Source organism: Penaeus monodon, chromosome 17, assembly GCF_015228065.2.
Source record: "Penaeus monodon isolate SGIC_2016 chromosome 17, NSTDA_Pmon_1, whole genome shotgun sequence".
Lineage (NCBI taxonomy): Eukaryota > Metazoa > Arthropoda > Malacostraca > Decapoda > Penaeidae > Penaeus > Penaeus monodon.
In genome coordinates this window covers 21,459,320-21,482,602 of record NC_051402.1, presented here as the reverse complement: position 1 = coordinate 21,482,602, position 23,283 = coordinate 21,459,320, and the positions used below count along the sequence as shown (strand labels likewise).

The 23,283-nt window shown below is 45.8% G+C and overlaps 2 protein-coding genes across 2 annotated transcripts; both read left to right on the top strand.

Moving 5' to 3' along the window:
• Nucleotides 1-1,905: 1,905 nt before the first annotated feature.
• Nucleotides 1,906-4,670, top strand: LOC119583307 (proteoglycan 4-like). The gene is made up of 7 exons (XM_037931777.1): nt 1,906-2,054; nt 2,144-2,638; nt 2,709-2,857; nt 3,130-3,407; nt 3,537-3,737; nt 3,859-4,262; nt 4,436-4,670. The coding sequence occupies exons 1-7, from the start codon at nt 1,906-1,908 to the stop codon at nt 4,668-4,670; spliced, it is 1,911 nt and encodes a 636-aa protein (XP_037787705.1).
• Nucleotides 4,671-7,060: 2,390 nt separating this feature from the next.
• LOC119583306 (mucin-2-like) lies at nt 7,061-22,383 on the top strand. Its single transcript, XM_037931776.1, has 14 exons — nt 7,061-7,079; nt 7,491-8,022; nt 8,232-8,377; nt 9,345-10,427; nt 12,143-12,252; nt 12,622-12,807; nt 13,204-14,015; nt 15,764-16,001; nt 16,368-16,467; nt 17,366-18,125; nt 18,230-18,441; nt 19,670-20,968; nt 21,259-21,497; nt 22,004-22,383. Exons 1-14 carry the CDS (start codon nt 7,061-7,063, stop codon nt 22,037-22,039), a joined length of 5,772 nt encoding a protein of 1,923 aa, XP_037787704.1. The 3' UTR covers nt 22,040-22,383.
• Nucleotides 22,384-23,283: the final 900 nt, after the last annotated feature.

Here is a 23,283-nt window from a genome sequence, read left to right as displayed (position 1 = left end):
TTTAATTTCGCCATAGATGCATATTATGATTAAAATAAACATGAAGCAAATGAAAAGAATGGTCAAAATGTAAATTAGAACATGGTGTTGCGAAAGAAACTATTAAGTTATTATTATCAAATTTTACAATTATTATATTTTGATGTATTTAAATAATTCATATAAAAATATTTATTCGCTATTAATCCCCATTTTTTATTTTACTGTCATTAACCTTATAGGCTCTTTAACTTATTAAATTTATATTAGACAACGTTGTGAGAAAGTGGAATATAAAATAAACTAACGTGCACGGGCTTGGTCTGACATACCATTTTGGACATCCTCAGATGCTGAGACTTTAAAGTGGATGCACACTCAGTTAAAAGACCATATAGTCATTAGCCTTCCAGACGCCGTAGGTCAACACCAGTGTTTTCAACTACAACTGGGCACACAAAAAACAACCCAAACACGAAACCAAACCCCAAAGTTTTAATAATCCATATTATATATTAAGTCATATAACTTTGGATGAGTTATTTTTTTTCCATCTCAAGTTTTGAAACAACTTTTTAAATTTCAATAATAATAATATCAAATGGTTGTAAATATGTATATTATGTATATGATTATTTATTACATATTAAATTTTAATTGTGTATTCATAAAAAGTTATCCAATAACTTCTACATCCAAGACCTACACAAACCGATTTATAAACAGATTGTACTGCACCATTAAAGTAACACATGATAACATACATAAAAGACAAATGCCAATAACAAAAACTCATAGGAAACAACACGGTTAAACAACCTGTACCACACTGCATCCAACTAGCCTCACAACCCTGCTCACCCACAGACAACAAACTACAGTACCCAAAACACCTCTAGGTCAAACCCAATTCTTGCAACAAACACCAACACAAGTGCAACACCACACCCACACAAAACCACCACAACAACACCAGATTTACAAACACACTTTTCACAACCATCACAAACAACATATGATGAACCAATAACCACAGTTTTACAACAACATGTACCATCGACTCTAAGACTAAAGCCAATAAGCAAATACCACATTTTAAAAAACCAAACGTGTTACATACTTCACCAAGACCTTGTGGGAACTAAAATTTTTTGAAAAAACCAAAGTGACACACACATTCAACTTTACACCACAGAACCCAACCAAATTCAAACAACACGGACAACGGTCCACCAACCAAGAAATTCGCCACAATTCCACAAACAACAAGCTCAAAGCACAACACATTACAAACCACTGGACCAACACCTGAGCAACAAAACACTGAAACCAAAACCACAAGACAAAACAAGTCCAACCCACAACCAACACAATCAACAACCACCACGTTTCAAAACCACTGGCACTACAACATCTGCACAACCAGCAACGCCAGACAAACAACCACATTGCCAACAACACTACCGCAAACACCACGAGCACAACAACCACTGTAACACAAACCCATCAAACAAACAACCAAGTGACAACCGAACCCAACAAAAACGACCCATGTCACAACAATTACAACCAAACACTGCCCCCAAAACCAAACTTCCAACAACCATGTGACCAACAACCACAGTACAACAAAAACCACTGTCCAACAACCACAGCACAAACACAATGTCACCAACGATGAGCACAACAACACTGAGAACCAACAACCACAGTTTACAAACAACCACTGTACCAACGACTCGAGCACACAACCAGTTCACCAAACAACACTTTAAAAACCACCCTCAGCAACAACAACCAGTTAACAAAACCACCCGTTACAAACACCATTACACAAACGACCACTGACAACCAACACACAGTAAACAAACAAAACGTACCAACGACCTCCTGAGCAACCAAGACCACTCATGAACCAACCACCAAATGTCCAACCCCTGGTCTCCAACACAGCCTGAAACCAACAACACAAAACCACCACATTGTACCACCAACACTTCCTCCAACAACACCACTGACCAACCAACCAACACAGAACCGCCAACAACTGTGCACCAACCACAGTGTCACAGAACGCAAGTGACCACCAAACACACAAATCCAACAACCTGTCCAAACACCCACAGTGTCCTACCAACAGACCTCCGACACTACCCCACCACAGAACCAACAACACAGTGCCACCAACAACCACCGCCGACAACTGTGAGCACCAACAACAGTGCCCCAAACTGACAACACAACGCCAGAAACAAAACCGCCGACTCCCCCAAACCCCCCACAACCTCCGAACAAACAACACAACTTACCACCGACCAAAAGGCCCCAAAAAGTGCCACCACAACAAACCCACTGTGACAACACCACAAAACAACCCTACAAACAGAACCGCGACAACGGCCCCAACCACCAACCCCCAACAAGTACCACCGACAACTGACCAACCAACGCCACAACAACAACCCGACACTGTGCACCAACACAGACCGCGACCAACCCAAAACAACGAACCCCGAAACGTCCCAACACAACCACCACTCCTCCCCAAACAGAAAGCCGACAACTGTGCACCAACACCAGAACCGCCACAACATGCCACAACTGCAACAACCCACGTGCCAAAAAAGAACAATGCGACAACTGTGCCACAACCACCACAGTACCTAACACAAACGGGCCAAACTGTGCCACCAACCAACAAACCGCCGACAACTGTGCCACCAACCAAGAACCGCCGAACGTGCCACCAACCGCACAGTCCCAACACAAACCAAAGAACCGCCGACAACTGAGCACCACCACAGTGTGCCACCAACAACAGAAAGCCTACAAACTGTGCACAACCACACAGTGCCTCCAACAACAGAAGCCGACAACTGTGCCACCAACGACAGAACGCCGACAACTGTGCCACCAACCACCACAGGCCCCACAACAAGAACCGCCGACAACTGTGCCACCAACCACCACAGTGCCACCAACAACGAACCGCCACAACTGCCACCAACCCACAGGCCTCCAACAACGAACAGCCGACAACTGTGCCACAACCACCACAGTGCCACCAACAAAACCCGCGACAACTGTGCCACCAACCAACCACCACAAGTGCCACCAACACAAAAACCCCCACAACGACCGCACAACAAGCCACCACAACGACCACCACCACAGTGCCACCAACAAAGAACAGCCGACAATTTTCACCAACACCACAGTGCCTCCAACAACAGAACAGCCGACAAACTGTGCCACCAACCCCGTGCCACCAACAACAACGCCCCCCCAACAAGACGCCGACAACTGGCCACCAACCAGAACGCCGACAACTTGTCCACCAACCACCCACAAGTGCCACCAACCAGAACCGCCGACAACGTGCACCACCACACCACAGTGCCCAAACCAAAAAGCGAAACCCCACCAACGTGCCACCAACAACAAACGCCGACAACTGTGCCACCAACCACCACAGGCCACCAACAACAGAACCGCCGACAACTGTGCTCACCAACACAACACCACAGTGCCACCAACACCAAGAACACCAACAACAGAACCGCCGACAACTGTGCCCCAACCACCCCATGCCCCAACAAAGAACAGCCGACAACTGTGCCACCAACCACCACAGTGCCTCCAACACACAGAACGCCGACAACTGTGCCACCAACACAAACCCCAACAAAAACCGAAGTGCCACCAACAAAACCCGACACTGTGCCACCAACAACAGAACAGCCGACACTGCACCAACAGTGCCCCAACAATAAACGCGACAACTGTGCCACCAACCACCCACCACCACAACAACCACAACCCACAACCACCACCACCAAGGCCCAAAACAGAACGCCGACTGTGCCACCAACACCACAGTGCCACCAAAACAGACCCCAACTGTGCCCACCAACCCCCAGTGCCCAACAAAAACAGCCGACAACTGTGCCCCAACCACCACAGTGCCCAACAACAGAACGCCACAACTGTGCCGCCACCAACCACCACAGTGCCACCAAAAACAGACGCCCCAACTGTGTCACCAACCACCACAGTGCTCCAACAATAGAACAGCCACAATGTGCCCAACACCACAGTCCAACAACAGCCAAAAGCCCCAACGTGCCCACACCAAGTGCCACCAACACAGTCATCCAAAAAGCACCGCACGGCCACCAACACGCCACAGAACGACCCCACAACCACCACCACAGGCCTCCAACAACAAACAGCCGACAACTGTGCCACCAACCACCAATGCCCAACACAGAACAGCCGCAACTGTGCCACTCACCAACGCACCGAAACGACCAACAACGACACCAACCTAGTGCCCCAACAACAGAACAGCGAAAACGTCACCAACCCCGGGGGCCCAAAAAAAAACAGCCGACAACTGTGCCAACCACCACAGTGCCCAAAACAGAACACCGACAACTGTGCACCAACCCCACAGTCCAAACAAAAACCCGCAACGTCCAACAAACCGCCACAACTTCCAACAACAGAACCCCAAAAATGACAACTCCCACAAAAACCCACGAAAGCCTCAACTGCTACCTTCAACACAGAGCCCACAACTGACACCAAAAACAGTGCCCACAACCAACTGCAACAAAACCGCCGACAACTGTGCCCACAACCAGCCACATCGTCCACAACAGAACCCACACTGTCCTCAAACCAACTAGAACCAACAACGTCCCCAATGGGCCTCCCAACAGCGCCGACAATGTGCCGACAACTCCCCAACTCCAACAAGCCCAACATGTCAACCTCACGTGCACCAACCACAAATGCCTAACACGTTACAACCAAATGCCCCACAACGGACCACCAGACGGGCCACCAACAAATCACCACAATTGAACAACCACAACGGTCCCAAAACAGAACGCCCCACAGCTGCACAACAGACAGCCACAACCTGACTCACAACAGATCATCGAAAACTTGAACCACCACCAAGGGCTAACAACAAACCGCAACAACTATGCCACCAAACCCTGATCCAACAAAGCACAACTCCACCACCAAAAAGCACACAACAGAACTACACAAAATTTCACCAAAACAGAACGGAACTTACCAAAATAGAAACTAGAACAATTGCTACTCAGAGCCACCCACTGGCCTTCAAAGACAATACCCCAACATCAGAACTAACGTGCCAACGGCATTGAGAACATCGCCTGACAAAGATCGAACTTTCACAGACCATTTGTAGTAAAAGAAGCCGTCCGGACGCCAAGATCAGCACTCTTTCAAATCAGACCTCCACAAGCCGCCAACCGCACATCACCAACACGACCACATCAAAGAATTCGCTAACGTGACACTGGAACCTTTACGACCTTAAAAAATCACGTCCGGGTAACCAGCAACAACGCCTGTGAACCAGTCAACGATTGCCGCAATTTTCAAACAAACAAAAAACATAGTTACCATATTGGGAAAACAAGCACAACAAAAAAAAATCCACTTGACATGATGCCTATATCAACCCGGTACAGTACAAGTTTATTAATTCTGAATATAACTTAAAGAAAATAACCCCATAAAATTAATCCACAAACCTAGCCAACCGCATTCAAACCATCTGAAAAAATTTCCAAAAAATTTAAAATACTTATCGAACTAAACAAAAGCCATACTAAGAAAGAAAGATCGAGAAAAAGAGACCTACGGAAAGTATCAAAGGAGGGAAGACCTGGGCGGTGAACTTGGTTATTAAGCAATTGACAAATTAAATTATTTGGCTTTATTACTTATTTATAAATAAGAGTTTGGGGGCCTTTTAGTCCCCTTATCGTTCTGGCCAAACCCCGCTCTTCTTTTAAAAATTTGGTTCACCCAAATGGCAACCTAAAACGAAATTTTAATAACCTTTGGGAATTTGATCCCTCATGTGGAATTTTTATCATTAGGAGGGCATCAGTGGTGGTAAACAAAAGCAGTCCATGAAATAGTGTTCCGTGGTGCTTTCTGCAAGAGCACCATTAACGGATGATTTGAAGAAATGGAAGAACTTGGAGCTAAAGTAGAAAAGTAAACAATTTATAATTGTGGGATGAATTTTTTTAGGAAAGGGAACAATTTCGATTTTAAAATTTTGGGAAAAAAGGGTTTAAATTAAATTTAAATAATAACAAATTCATGTGGTTTGTAATTGATAAAAAACCCAAAATTAATTTATTAGTTTAACTTATTGAAAAGATGGGGTAATTATTGCATTTAAATAATAGACAGAAAGAAAAAATTGTGAGAAAAGGATAAGTAGGGTTAGGGGGAACTTTTGACGAAGAAAAATGTTTATTTTATTAGCAATTACAATATTTTTATTTTTGTTTTATATTATAAAAATAAATAAAAGGAAAAATGGTGTTTCCTTTACTTTCTCTCCTCCAATCGTCTCTCTACTCCTCGGGCTTTCATTAACCTACCTTGGTAACCCTTTAGGAAAAGTTGCAAAATAAACTAACCCGGCCCCCAAAAAAAACAAACCAAAAACACACAAAAAACACATTATATTTATTTAAAACTAATTAAGTATTCATTATTCTTTTTTAGTTTTCACATGGGGGTTTGGGCCCCAATAGTTTATTTTGATTATAATATAAGAGAAATATTAAATGGTGTGACGTTATATTAGGGTTTTTATGTATTATTTTTTTTTAATTAGGTTAATTTATGGGTGATTAAAAACTTCCTTTCCTGATCTTTAAAAGTCTTTGAAACAGAAGGCTGTACATTAAAATTTGCAAATATATAATCAATATCATGGTGTGTGTGTAATATGTATATATATATATATATATATATATATATATATATATATGAATGTATGCATACATATTGCATTTATATACATATATATTCTACATTGCATATGTATATACACATATATGTATACGTATGTACACATGTATATGTATGTACACATGTATATCTATGTACACATGTATATATACATATTGCATATATAGACATATGTGTGTGCGAAAGTGTGTATATATAACATCATCAGGGGACTAACGCTGACGGGGACGCATGGTCGCATCTACCCTTCACTTGCATCCTCATGCTGAGCCTCCAGGCAGGCCCTCGGCTCATCTCTAGCTCCTCACGACAAGACTAGTCGAGTTACCCAAGCCATGACCTCCTAGGTCAACACCTAGGATTGTTTTGCAACAACTACACACACGTGCGCGCGCACACACACACACACACAAACACACACACACACACACACACACACACACACACACACACACACACACACACATATATATATATATATCATTTTTATACATGATATTCATGTGTGTATATGTATACATACATATATGTGTATATATGTATATATACATATATGTATATATATATACACATGCGTGTGTACATATGTATATTTATGTATATGAGTGTATTTGTGTGTGTACATATATGTGTATGTGTGTGTGATGTAGATAAAAAGAGTGATATCCAATTAAAACTTTTGAAATCCACAGACCCTCCAACAACCACCGAATTTCATACAACAGAAGCTAAGCTGTCCACCAATGAAAAAGTAACTACACTGCCACCTAATTCCACTAAACAACCAACGACTACAATGCAGCTAACACCACAGAAAACTACTGAGGAACCAACAACCGGAGTTATATCAACTACTGAGTTACCAAAAACCACTGAGCAAACAATCATAGCATCAACAATAACAACTGACTCACCAACGACAGAAAATCAACGAACCACACGGTCACCAAAAAACACTGAGCAACTAACAACCAAATTCTTGCTAACAACCACGGTGTCAACGACAAAAGTAGAACCAACCACACGGCCACAAGTAACCACCGCGCAATCAATCACCACGATGCAACAAACAACTACTGTGTCACCAACGGCCACTCAGCAACCAACATCCACTGATGAACCAACAACCACAGTTTTACAAACAACCAAAGTGTTACCATCGACCTCTGAGCAACCAATAACCACTGATGAGCCAACAACCACAATTTTACAAACAACCACTGTGTCACCAACGACCATTGAGCAACCAACAACCACACTTTTACAAACAACCATTGTGTCACCAACGACCCCTGAGCAACCAACGACCACTGATGAACCAACAACCACAGTGTTACCAAAGACCTCTGAGCAACCAACAGCCACTGATGAACCAACAACCAATACAATGCCACCAACAACAGAACCACCAACATCTTTCCCTCCAACAACAGAACCGCCGTCGACTGTGCCACCAACCACCAAATTGCCACCAACCACTGCTGTGACACTAATCAGCACAGTGCCACCAAACACAGAATCGCAGTCAACTGTGCCACCAACTACCACAGTATCACTAACAACAGAACCGCCGACAACTGTGCCACCAACAACAGAACCGCCGACAACTGTGCCACCGACAACAGAACCGCCGACAACTGTGCCACCAACAACAGAACCGCCGACAACTGTGCCACCAACAACAGAACCGCCGACAACAGAACCGCCGACAACTGTGCCTCCAACCACCACAGTGCCACCAACAACAGAACCGCCGACAACTGTGCCACCAACAACAGAACCGCCGACAACTGTGCCACCAACAACAGAACCGCCGACAACTGTGCCACCAACAACAGAACCGCCGACAACTGTGCCACCAACCACCACAGTGCCACCAACAACAGAACCGCCGACAACTGTGCCACCAACCACCACAGTGCCACCAACAACAGAACAGCCGACAACTGTGCCACCAACCACCACAGTGCCACCAACAACAGAACAGCCGACAACTGTGCCACCAACCACCACAGTGCCATCAACAACAGAACCGCCGACAACTGTGCCACCAACAACAGAACAGCCGACAACTGTGCCACCAACCAGCACAGTGCCACCAACAACAGAACAGCCGACAACTGTGCCACCAACCACCACAGTGCCACCAACAACAGAACCGCCGACAACTGTGCCACCAACAACAGAACAACCGACAACTGTGCCACTAACCACCACAGTGCCACCAACAACAGAACCGCCGACAACTGTGCCTCCAACCACCACAGTGCCTCCAACAACAGAACCGCCGACAACTGTGCCACCAACAACAGAACCGCCGACAACAGTGCCACCAACAGAACCGCCGACAACTGTGCCACCAACCACCACAGTGCCACCAACAACAGAACCGCCGACAACTGTGCCACCAACCACCACAGTGCTACCAACAACAGAACCGCCGACAACTGTGCCACCAACAACAGAACAGCCGACAACTGTGCCACCAACCACCACAGTGCCACCAACAACAGAACCGCCGACAACTGTGCCACCAACAACCACAGTGCCACCAACAACAGAACCACCGACAACTGGTCTACCAACCAGCACAGTGCCATTAACCAGCACAGTGCTAACAACAGAATCGCCGCCAACTGTGTCACCAACCAGTACAGGGCCACCAACAACAGAATCACCATCAATTGTGAAATCAACCACCACGGTGCCACCAAAAACAGAATCGCCGACTGTGCAACCAACCAGCACAGTGCCACCAACAGAATCGCCATCAACTGTGAAACCAACCAGCACAATGCCATCAACAACAGAATCTACCACAATACAGTTAACAAGCACAGTATCATCAGTAACTTCTGAACCACCAACTACCAAAGTACTAACAACAATACTACCGCCAACAACTACAATGCCACCAATAACCTCTGAGCCAACCACTACACTACCCACAACAACTAGCCAGGAACAAACATCTGTTCAACCAGAAACTACACAAAATACTTTATCAGAACTGCAGCAAAGAAAAGCACAGTTACTTCAAGAAATTGAAAGACTTGAGAACCAGATTGCTGCCTCCAACGCCACTCTCACAGCTCTTCAAAAGACCAATCAAGCCCTGCAACGAGTCATTGAAGCCATCGAGCAAGCCACTGGCAATTCCGGAAGGAAGCGGCGATCGCTTACTTACTCTATCGATCAAGATGGCGACACTGTCACGGTCGATCCATATTGTGAGGTAAATGAGGACAATGCCGTCACTGGCAACCCAACAGATCTGCTTCTTACAATGATCGATGATCTCTCCACCAAGCTGGCCAACCTCACAACCGACCAAATCACTTGCTTCAATCAACTCATTGAGAATTTCGCTACACTCATAGAGAATGGAACCTTTGTCATCGATTCCAGTGTATTAGATAACATCACGTCCGCGGTCGAAGCAGCAAGCAGCATCGTGGGAGACCAAGTCCAGTCGGTTCAGTTGCTCGTCAATATTTTGCAAGAGCAAAAACAAAATAAAACGGATGAGCTTGACCAAGTGGAGAGCCAACTAGCAGCAACAACAGGTAGAAAACCAGTACACAAAGTTTTATCGATGTGTATGAGCGTATTTTCATTTGAAGGTACACGTAAGTTTTGGATTAAAGTTATGATAAACTTTAAAGAGCGAAATAACCGCAATGAAAATTATATTTTAAGCATAACATAAGCAAATTTTGCATGTATGCACGTTCATGTACATTGAAGGGGAAAAGTCCACATTCACAGTTTTATGTGTTACTTCATGTCGCCCATAGATGGCGCAGTATTTATTGCATCTAAAGTAAAAGACAGGTGAGGAGAAAAAAGAAAAGATCTGGGAGGGGAAAAGGGATAAGACGGGTTGAGGGGAGGACCTGGTTGCGGTAGATGACAACTGTTTAGTGTTTTATTAGCAATTTTACAATTATTATTTATTTGTTGCTTTTATTATTATAACTATAATTTTATAATAAAAAGAGAAGTTTGATGGTTCTCTTTATTACTGTCTCCCATCTTCATTTTCTTTTGTTCTGTCTCTATCTCCTTTCTGGGCTCTCTCATTTATACTTCTTTACCTGTGTGCGAACCTTTGTGAGAATAGTAAAACCTGGTATAAGTATAATTTAACCCGTGCTTTCGGGTAATTGTAATTGACAATACCATTGTTGGATTGCTATCATAGGAGGGGGTACATCATGTATAGTGTGATTAAAACACTAGATGTACAGTATCTCCATATCTGTTATATTAGTTGCTTCCAGCTGGTGCGTTGCGACCACCAAGTAGTTCACTTCCTTGACTTACATGGAGGATTATAAGAAGGAAAATGGAAGGTTAACGTTGGGTGATTGCGTATATGTCAGAGGTTTAATAGTCCATTATTTACTATCTTTAAGTTTCAGGTATAAACTCATGATGGATGAGTAACAACTTCCTTTCCTGATCTTTAAAAGTCTTTCAAACAGAAGGCTGTACATTAAAATTTGCAAATATATAATCAATATCATGGTGTGTGTGTAATATATATATATATATATATATATATATATATATATATATATATATATATATATATATATGTATGTATGCATACATATTGCATTTATATACATATATATTCTACATTGCATATGTATATACACATATATGTATACGTATGTACACATGTATATGTATGTACACATGTATATCTATGTACACATGTATATATACATATTGCATATATAGACATATGTGTGTGCGAAAGTGTGTATATATAACATCATCAGGAGACTAACGCTGACGGGGACGCATGGTCGCATCTACCCTTCACTTGCATCCTCATGCTGAGCCTCCAGGCAGGCCCTCGGCTCATCTCTAGCTCCTCACGACAAGACTAGTCGAGTTACCCAAGCCATGACCTCCTAGGTCAACACCTAAGATTGTTTTGCAACAACTACACACACGTGCGCGCACACACATACACACACAAAACACACACACACACACACACACACACACACACACACATACACACACACACACACACATATATATATATATACATATATATATATATATATATATATATATATATATATATATATATATATATTGCGGATTATGTCTTTCTTTGTATATATACATGTCATGTGTATATATGTATACATACATATATGTGTATATATGTATATATACATATATGTATATATATATATACACATGCGTGTGTACATATGTATATTTATGTATATGAGTGTATTTGTGTGTGTACATATATGTGTATGTGTGTGTGATGTAGATAAAAAGAGTGTTATCCAATTAAAACTTTTGAAATCCACAGACCCTCCAACAACGACCATTGAGCAACCAACAACCACTGATGAACCAACAACCACTGTGTCTCCAACGACCTCTGGACAACCAACAATCACTGATGAACCAACAACCACAGTTTTACAAACAACCACTGTGTCACCAACGGCCTTTGAGCAACCAACAACCACACTTTTACAAACAACCATTGTGTCACCAACGACCTCTGAGCAACCAACGACCACTGATGAACCAACAACCACAGTGTTACCAACGACCTCTGAGCAACCAACAGCCACTGATGAACCAACAACCAATACAATGCCACCAACAACAGAACCACCAACATCTTTCCCTCCAACAACAGAACCGCCGTCGACTGTGCCACCAACCACTGCTGTGACACTAATCAGCACAGTGCCACCAAACACAGAATCGCAGTCAACTGTGCCACCAACTACCACAGTATCACTAACAACAGAACCGCCGACAACTGTGCCACCGACAACAGAACCGCCGACAACTGTGCCACCAACAACAGAACCGCCAACAACAGAACCGCCGACAACTGTGCCACCAACAACAGAACCGCCGACAACTGTGCCACCAACAACAGAACCGCCGACAACAGAACAGCCGACAACTGTGCCTCCAACAACAGAACCGCCGACAACTGTGCCACCAACCACCACAGTGCCATCAACAACAGAACCACCGACAACTGTGCCACCAACAACAGAACCGCCGACAACTGTGCCACCAACCACCACAGTGCCACCAACAACAGAACAGCCGGCAACTGTGCCACCAACCACCACAGTGCCACCAACAACAGAACCGCCGACAACTGTGCCTCCAACAACAGAACAACCGACAACTGTGCCACCAACCACCACAGTGCCACCAACAACAGAACCGCCGACAACTGTGCCACCATCCACCACAGTGCCTCCAACAACAGAACAGCCGACAACTGTGCCACCAACCACCACAGTGCCACCAACAACAGAACCGCCGACAACTGTGCCACCAACCACCACAGTGCCTCCAACAACAGAACCGCCGACAACTGTGCCACCAACAGAACAGCCGACAACTGTGCCACCAACCACCACAGTGCCACCAACAACAGAACCGCCGACAACTGTGCCACCAACAACAGAACCCCCGACAACTGTGCCACCAACAACAGAACCGCCGACAACTGTGTCACCAACAACAGAACCGCCGACAACTGTGCCACCAACAACAGAACCGCCGACAACTGTGCCACCAACCTCCACAGTGCCTCCAACAACAGAACCACCGACAACTCTACCACCAACCACCACAGTGCCTCCAACAACAGAACCACCGACAACTGTGCCACCAACCACCACAGTGCCTCCAACAACAGAACCGCCAACAACTCTGCCACCAACCACCACAGTGCCTCCAACAACAGAACCGCCAACAACTCTGCCACCAACCACCACAGTGCCTCCAACAACAGAACCGCCGACAACTCTGCCACCAACCACCACAGTGCCTCCAACAACAGAACAGCCGACAACTGTGCCACCAACCAGCACAGTGCCTCCAACAACAGAACAGCCGACAACTGTGCCACCAACCACCACAGTGCCACCAACGACAGAACCACCGACAACTCTACCACCAACCACCACAGTGCCTCCAACAACAGAACAGCCGACAACTGTGCCACCAACCACCACAGTGCCACCAACAACAGAACCGCCGACAACTGTGCCACCAACCACCACAGTGCCACCAACAACAGAACCGCCATCAACTGTGCCACCAACCACCACAGTGCCTCCAACAACAGAACCGCCGACAACTGTGCCACCAACCAGCACAGTGCCTCCAACATCAGAACCGCCAACAACAGTGCCTCCAACATCAGAACCGCCAACAACTGTGCCACCAACCACTGAACAATCAACAACCATAGTATCATTAGTAACTTCTGAACCACCAACTACCACAGTACTAACAACAATACTACCGCCAACAACTACAATGCCACCAATAACCTCTGAGCCAACCACTACACTACCCACAACAACCATCCATGAACAAACATCTGTTCAACCAGAAACTACACAAAATACTTTATCAGAACTGCAGCAAAGAAAAGCACAGTTACTTCAAGAAATTGAAAGACTCGAGAACCAGATTGCTGCCTCCAACGCCACTCTCACAGCTCTTCAAAAGACCAATCAAGCCCTGCAACGAGTCATTGAAGCCATCGAGCAAGCCACTGGCAATTCCGGAAGGAAGCGGCGATCGCTTACTTACTCTATCGATCAAGATGGCGATACTGTCACGGTCGATCCATATTGTGAGGTAAATGAGGACAATGCCGTCACTGGCAACCCAACAGATCTGCTTCTTACAATGATCGATGATCTCTCCACCAAGCTGGCCAACCTCACAACCGACCAAATCACTTGCTTCAATCAACTCATTGAGAATTTCGCTACACTCATAGAGAATGGAACCTTTGTCATCGATTCCAGTGTATTAGATAACATCACGGCCGCGGTCGAAGCAGCAAGCAGCGTCGTGGGAGACCAAGTCCAGTCGGTTCAGTTGCTCGTCAATATTTTGCAAGAGCAAAAACAAAATAAAACGGATGAGCTTGACCAAGTGGAGAGCCAGTTAGCAGCAACAACAGGTAAGAAGTTATGTCCAAGTAATAAGCTTTATCCGTGTGTTTAATGTTAGTTATATTAAGGTCTTATAAGCAAGGAAACGGTATTTTTTACACTAATCAAGAATTCTTTGCCAGTTACTATACATAAATGCAAATACATACATTTACATAAATAACCAACCATAACCAAAGTATAACCAATAAACCCACCAACAAATGAGCATCAATTTCTTTCACAGTGCCACCAACAACAGAACCGCTGACAACTGTGCCACCAACAACAAAACCGCCGGCAACTCTGCCACCAACCAGCACAGTGCCACCAACATCAGAACCACCGACAACTCAGCCAACAACAGAACCGCCAACAACTGTGCCACCAACCACCACAGTGCCACCAACAACAGAACCGCCGACAACTCTGCCACCAACCACCACAGTGCCACCAACAACAGAACCATCGACAACTCTGCCACCAACCACCACAGTACCACCAACAACAGAACCGCCGACAACTGTGCCACCAACAACAGAACTGCCGAAAACTGTGCCACCAACCAGCACAGTGCCACCAACAACAGAACCACCAACAACTCTGCCACCAACCACCACAGTGCCACCAACAACAGAACCGCCAACAACTCTGCCACCAACCACCACAGTGCCACCAACAACAGAACCGCCGACAACTGTGCCACCAACCACCACAGTGCCACCAACAGAATCACCGACAACTCTGCCACCAACCAGCACAGTGCCACCAACAACAGAACCACCGACAACTGTGCCACCAACCACCACAGTGCCACCAACAACAGAACCACCGACAACTGTGCCACCAACCAGCACAGTGCCACCAACAACAGAACCACCGACAACTCTGCCGCCAACCACCAAAGTGCCACCAACAACAGAACCGCTGACAACTGTGCCACCAACCACCACAGTGCCACCAACAACAGAACCGCCGACAACTCTGCCATCAACCACCACAGTGCCACCAACAACAGAACCGCCGACAACTGTGCCACCAACCAGCACAGTGCCACCAACAACAGAACCACCGACAACTCTGCCACCAACCACCACAGTGCCACCAACAACAGAACCGCCGACAACTGTGCCACCAACCACCACAGTGCCACCAACAACAGAACCGCTGACAACTGTGCCACCAACCACCACAGCGCCTCCAACAACAGAATCGCCGACAACTGTGCCACCAACCACCACAGTGCCACCAACAACAGAACCGCCGACAACTCTGCCACCAACAACAGAACCGCCGACAACTGTGCCACCAACCACCACAGTGCCACCAACAACAGAACCGCCAACAACTCTGCCACCAACCACCACAGTGCCACCAACAGAACCGCCGACAACTCTGCCACCAACCACCACAGTGCCACCAACAACAGAATCGCCATCAACTGTCCCACCAACCACCACAGTGCCACCAACAACACAATCGCCATCAACTGTGCCACCAACCACCACAGTGCCACCAACAACAGAACCGCCATCAACTGTCCCACCAACCAGCACAGTGCCACCAACAACAGAATCGCCATCAACTGTGCCACCAACCACCACAGTGCCACCAACAACAGAATCACCATCAACTGTGCCACCAACCACCACAGTGCCCACCAACAACAGAATCACCATCAACTGTCCGACCAACCACCACAGTGCCACCAACAACAGAATCACCATCAACTGTGCCACCAACCACCACAGTGCCACCAACAACAGAACCTCCATCAACTGTGCCACCAACCACCACAGTGCCACCAACAACAGAATCACCATCAACTGTGCCACCAACCACCACAGTGCCACCAACAACAGAATCGCCATCAACTATGCCACCAACCACCACAGTGCCACTAACAACAGAATCGCCATCAACTGTCCCACCAACCACCACAGTGCCACCAACAACAGAATCACCATCAACTGTGCCACCAACCACCACAGTGCCACCAACAACAGAATCACCATCAACTGTGCCACCAACCACCACAGTGCCACCAACAACAGAATCACCATCAACTGTGCCACCAACCACCACAGTGCCACCAACAACAGAACCGCCATCAACTGTCCCGACCAACCACCACAGTGCCACCAACAACAGAATCGCCATCAACTGTGCCACCAACCACCACAGTGCCACCAACAACAGAATCACCATCAACTGTGCCACCAACCACCACAGTGCCACCAACAACAGAATCACCATCAACTGTGCCACCAACCACCACAGTGCCACCAACAACAGAATCACCATCAACTGTCCCACCAACCACCACAGTGCCACCAACAACAGAATCGCCATCAACTGTGCCACCAACCACCACAGTGCCAACAACAACAGAATCGCCATCAACTGTCCCACCAACCAGCACAGTGCCACCAACAACACAATCGCCATCAACTGTGCCACCAACCACCACAGTGCCACCAACAACAGAATCGCCATCAACTGTGCCACCAACCACCACAGTGCCACCAACAACAGAATCAACCACATACAGTCAACAACCACAGTATCATCAGTAACTTCTGAACCACCAACTACCACAGTACTAACAACAATACTACCGGCAACAACTACAATGCCACCAATAACCTCTGAGCCAACCACTACACTACCCACAACAACCATCCAGGAACAAACATCTGTTCAACCAGAAACTACACAAAATACTTTATCAGAACTGCAGCAAAGAAAAGCACAGTTACTTCAAGAAATTGAAAGACTCGAGAACCAGATTGCTGCCTCCAACGCCACTCTCACAGCTCTTCAAAAGACCAATCAAGCCCTGCAACGAGTCATTGAAGCCATCGAGCAAGCCACTGGCAATTCCGGAAGGAAGCGGCGATCGCTTACTTACTCTATCGATCAAGATGGCGACACTGTCACGGTCGATCCATATTGTGAGGTAAATGAGGACAATGCCGTCACTGGCAACCCAACAGATCTGCTTCTTACAATGATCGATGATCTCTCCACCAAGCTGGCCAACCTCACAACCGACCAAATCACTTGCTTCAATCAACTCATTGAGAATTTCGCTACACTCATAGAGAATGGAACCTTTGTCATCGATTCCAGTGTATTAGATAACATCACGGCCGCGGTCGAAGCAGCAAACAACGTCGTGGGAGACCAAGTCCAGTCGGTTCAGTTGCTCATCAATATTTTGCAAGAGCAAAAACAAAATAAAACGGATGAGCTTGACCAAGTGGAGAGCCAATTGGCAGCATCAGCAGGTAAGAAGTTATGTCTACATATTGGACTTTATCCATGTGTTTCATGCTGTATTAATGTCTTTGTAAGCAAGTAAACAATATATTTGACAATAATCAAATACTGATAACAAATACGTATGCATACATACAAGTACACGCACAGATATTTAAATATATTACCAACTATAACCACAGTATCACCAACAAACCCGCCAACAACTATTCTACCAACTACAGTTCTACCAACTTCCGCAGTGCCACCTACAACAGAACCGCCGACAACTGTGCCAACAACGAACACAGTGCCTCCAACAACAGAACCACCGGCATCTATGCTACCAACTACCACAATGCCTCCAACAACAAAACTGCCGATAACTGTACCACCAACAGAACCGCCGACAACTGTGCCACCAACCACCACAGTGCCACCAACAACAGAACCGCCGACAACTGTGCCACCAACCACCACAGTGCCATCAACAGAACCGCCAACAACTGTGCCACCAACCACCACAGTGCCATCAACAGAACCGCCATCAACTGTGCCACCAACCACCACAGTGCCACCAACAACAGAACCGCCGACAACTCTGCCGACAACCACCACAGTGCCACCAACAACAGAACCGCCGACAACTGTGCCATCAACCACCACAGTGCCACCAACAACAGAACCGCCGACAACTCTGCCACCAACCACCACAGTGCCACCAACAACAGAACCGCCGACAACTCTGCCACCAACCACCACAGTGCCACCAACAACAGAACCGCCGACAACTCTGCCACCAACCACCACAGTGCCACCAACAACAGAACCACCGACAACTCTGCCACCAACCACCACAGTGCCACCAACAACAGAACAGCCGACAACTGTGCCACCAACCACCACAGTGCCTCCAACGACAGAACCGCCGAAAACTGTGCCACCAACCACCACAGTGCCTCCAACAACAGAACCGCCGACAACGCTGCCACCAACCACCACAGTGCCACCACCAACAGAACAGCCGACAACTGTGCCACCAACAACAGAACCGCCGACAACTCTGCCACCAACCACCACAGTGCCTCCAACAACAGAACCGCCGACAACTCTGCCACCAACCACCACAGTGCCACCAACAGAACCACCGACAACTCTGCCACCAACCACCACAGTGCCACCAACAACAGAACCGCCAACAACTCTGCCACCAACCACCACAGTGCCACCAACAGAACCGCCGACAACTCTGCCACCAACCACCACAGTGCCACCAACAACAGAACCGCCGACAACTCTGCCACCAACCACCACAGTGCCACCAACAGAACCGCCGACAACTCTGCCACCAACCACCACAGTGCCACCAACAGAACCACCGACAACTCTGCCACCAACCAGCACAGTGCCACCAACAACAGAACCACCGACAACTGTGCCACCAACCACCACAGTGCCACCAACAACAGAACCGCCGACAACTCTGCCACCAACCACCACAGTGCCACCAACAACAGAACCGCCAACAACTCTGCCACCAACCACCACAGTGCCACCAACAGAACCGCCGACAACTCTGCCACCAACCACCACAGTGCCACCAACAACAGAACCGCCGACAACTCTGCCACCAACCACCACAGTGCCACCAACAGAACTGCCGACAACTCTGCCACCAACCACCACAGTGCCACCAACAGAACCGCCGACAACTCTGCCACCAACCACCACAGTGCCACCAACAACAGAACCGCCGACAACTCTGCCACCAACCACCACAGTGCCACCAACAGAACCACCGACAACTCTGCCACCAACCAGCACAGTGCCACCAACAACAGAACTGCCGACAACTCTGCCACCAACCACCACAGTGCCACCAACAACAGAACCGCCGACAACTCTGTCACCAACCACCACAGTGCCACCAATAAGAGAATCGACGTCAACTGTGCCACCAGCCAGTGCAGAGCCATCAACCAGTATGGTGCCACCAACCAAAACAGGACCACCAACCAGCACAGTGCTACCGACAACAGAACTTCTGACAACTGTGCCATCAACAACCACAGTGTCACAAAAAAACACAGGGCCACCAACCACTGACCAACAAAAGTCTACTGAGCCACATACAACCTCAGAGATACCATCTACCACAGGTTCACAGTCAACCAATAAGCCACCAGCTTCTGTTCAACTGTCAACCGCTTATACGACAGCAACTGCAGAACAGTCAGCGGCCACTGCGCAAACGGTCACCACATTACTGATAGCAAATGAAACATCAACCAACACTGAGACACCAACAGCAACCACATCCCTGCTGACAACCCCTGAGACACCAACAACCACAGAATCACCAACAACTAAACCAATAACTTTATCAGCATTAGAAAAAAGACGGGAAGAGTTACTACAGGAAATCGAAGACCTGGAAAAACAAATTGCTGCCACCAACACCTCCGTCACTGCTCTCCAGGAAATACAAGCAGCCCTGCAGGAGGTCACCGAGGCCATAGAACAAGCCACGGGCAATTCTGGAAGAAAGCGACGGTCGCTGACTTATTCCATCAACCACGGTGACGACGCCGTCATGGTCGATCCCTATTGTGAGGTCAATGAAGCCGATGCCTTGACTGGCGACCCAGCAGAAGTGCTTCTTACAATGATCGACGATCTCTCTGCCAAGGTGTCCAATCTCACGGCTGACCAAATAAGCTGCTTCAGCCAGCTCATCAGTAATTTTGCAACATTCATAGTAAACGGAACTTTCGTTATTGACTCCAGCATGATCGATAACATCACGGCTGCTGCAGAAGATGCAAGCATCGTCGTGGGAAACCAAATTCAATCTTTGCAATCACTCATTAGCAGCTTGCAAGCACAAAAAGAAAACCTGACAGCAGAGCTTGCACAACTCGAAAGTCAACTATCATCAACAGGTAAGAAGTATCAGTATTTGTTTAGCCCAAATTACGAGTTGTAATATTGTTATACATACAAGTACAGTCATATTTCTAACAAATATATGGGACAAAAGTGCCCATCTGGCTCATACAAAAAAGTATAAGCGAATTACGTGAAACACAATATTTGCATAAAGGAGCATGTTTGAAACCTTGCTTTAGCTCTTGTAGATAACTAATACATGTTAAGACATTTTGCAACATGTGAATACGGTGTTGACATTTCAAGCGTTAATGACAATTATTTTTCCTATAACGAATTCCAGAATTACCATCGACTACCCACGAGGTAACCGAACCGTCCAGTGTCCTGCCAACAACCATTCAGCCACCAACAACCACGGAGCCACCAACAACCATTCAGCCACCAACAACCACGGAGCCACCAACAACCACGGAGCCACCAACAACCACTGAGTCGCCAACAACCACGGAGCCTACAGAAATACCCACTACCAAATTACCGGATATTCCTGATATATCAAAACGTCAAAAGGCTAGAAAGGTTTGTGTGTGCTGATATGTAATAGGTAATAGAACATGAAGTATGCGTATATCATGTTATCTCTCTCTCTCTCTCTCTCTCTCTCTCTCTCTCTCTCTCTCTCTCTCTCTCTCTCTCTCTCTCTCTCTCTCTCTCTCTCTCTGCATGTAAAAACACACACGCGTGCACACACACACACAGACACACACACACACACACACACACACACACACACACACACACACACACACACACACACACACACACACACACACACACATTTAAATATACACATATATACATATTTATGTACATATTCATATATATACATATATATATATATATATATATATATATATATATATATTTATGTATGTATGTTTGTACACACGCGCGCGCGCACACACACACAGTATATTACTTATAATGAAGCAAAGTTAAATAAACGAATTACAAAACATATTTCTTTGTATTTCAGTATTTGCAGTCTTACCCAATGCTCATCTCCATTTTTTTTTCTTTTTCAGATCTACCTGCTTATTCAACAAATCGTTAAAACCTAGAGTAAGTTCCGGTTATGCCAGCTTTAGAGGGTCTGAGTAGATGCAGACCGTCATTGCAACTTTGAAAACATCCTGCAAGTCATGTTACTGATACTTCGGGCAACTCCGATGCAGGGAGACAGATGGGTATTATGGGGTATAGGGAGACGGGCAGTAAGAAATGCAATTATGTTTTCTTTTTTCCTTTCTTTCTTTTTCATTGTTATTTATTTATACATCTTCTTCGACTTTGTCTTAACCCAAGTCCATGAAGAAGAAATTTCCCAAAGAACGTGATGTACATCCCTTGAATTAAGTAAAAATATAAGCTGAATTAACAAATAATTAAAATCAAAGAAAAATCAGACAATCTTTTTAATATCCTGACATCGTAAAACACAGAGGACGCAGTGGACTACCGAGTGTGGGTCCTGGATACCGGGACCAAGGTACATATAATGAGGTATATCCACTTCCATTTGGCCTATTGCCTTTTTCCCAAGAGTATTCTGACTGTTAAGGAATTTTTCGTTATCACAATTAATAATTTCAAACTACCTTAAGTCTCTCATTTGTCCAAAGGGAGTGACATACAGAAAGTGCCCCCCTTAGCACACGCATATTTGACATATGTGTGCATGTATGGATGCATATTACATGCCTACATTATACACTCATATTATATATACAAGCGTTATACTCCTGCTTTAATTTTTGGTTAATTATGTTTTGGTATGTGTGTGTGTGTGTGTGTGTGTGTGCATATATTCTTATATATATGTATATATGTGTGTGTGTGTGGCGGTGTGTGTGTGTAAATATATATATATATATATATATATATATATATATATATATATATATATATATATATATATATATATATGTGTGTGTGTGTGTGTGTGTGTGTGTGTGTGTGTGTGTGTGTGTGTGTGTGTGTGTGTGTGTGTGTGTGTACGTATAAGTGTGTGTATATGTCGTATTCATGTTAACAAATGTAGAAAAGGTATAAATGAAAATTAATATCTTGTATTGTGAAGATATTCATTTTCATTCAAACCGTTATTCACGCGCGCGCGCGCGCGTGTGTGTGTGTGTGTGTGTGTGTGTGTGTGTGTGTGTGTGTGTGTGTGTGTGTGTGTGTGTGTGTGTGTGCGTGTGTGTATGTATACATGCACATTTATATATATGTATGTATTTACACACACAGAGGTTCGGGGTCATCAACCCTCGACTCCCGCATTTCTATGGGCTTCCTAAAACCC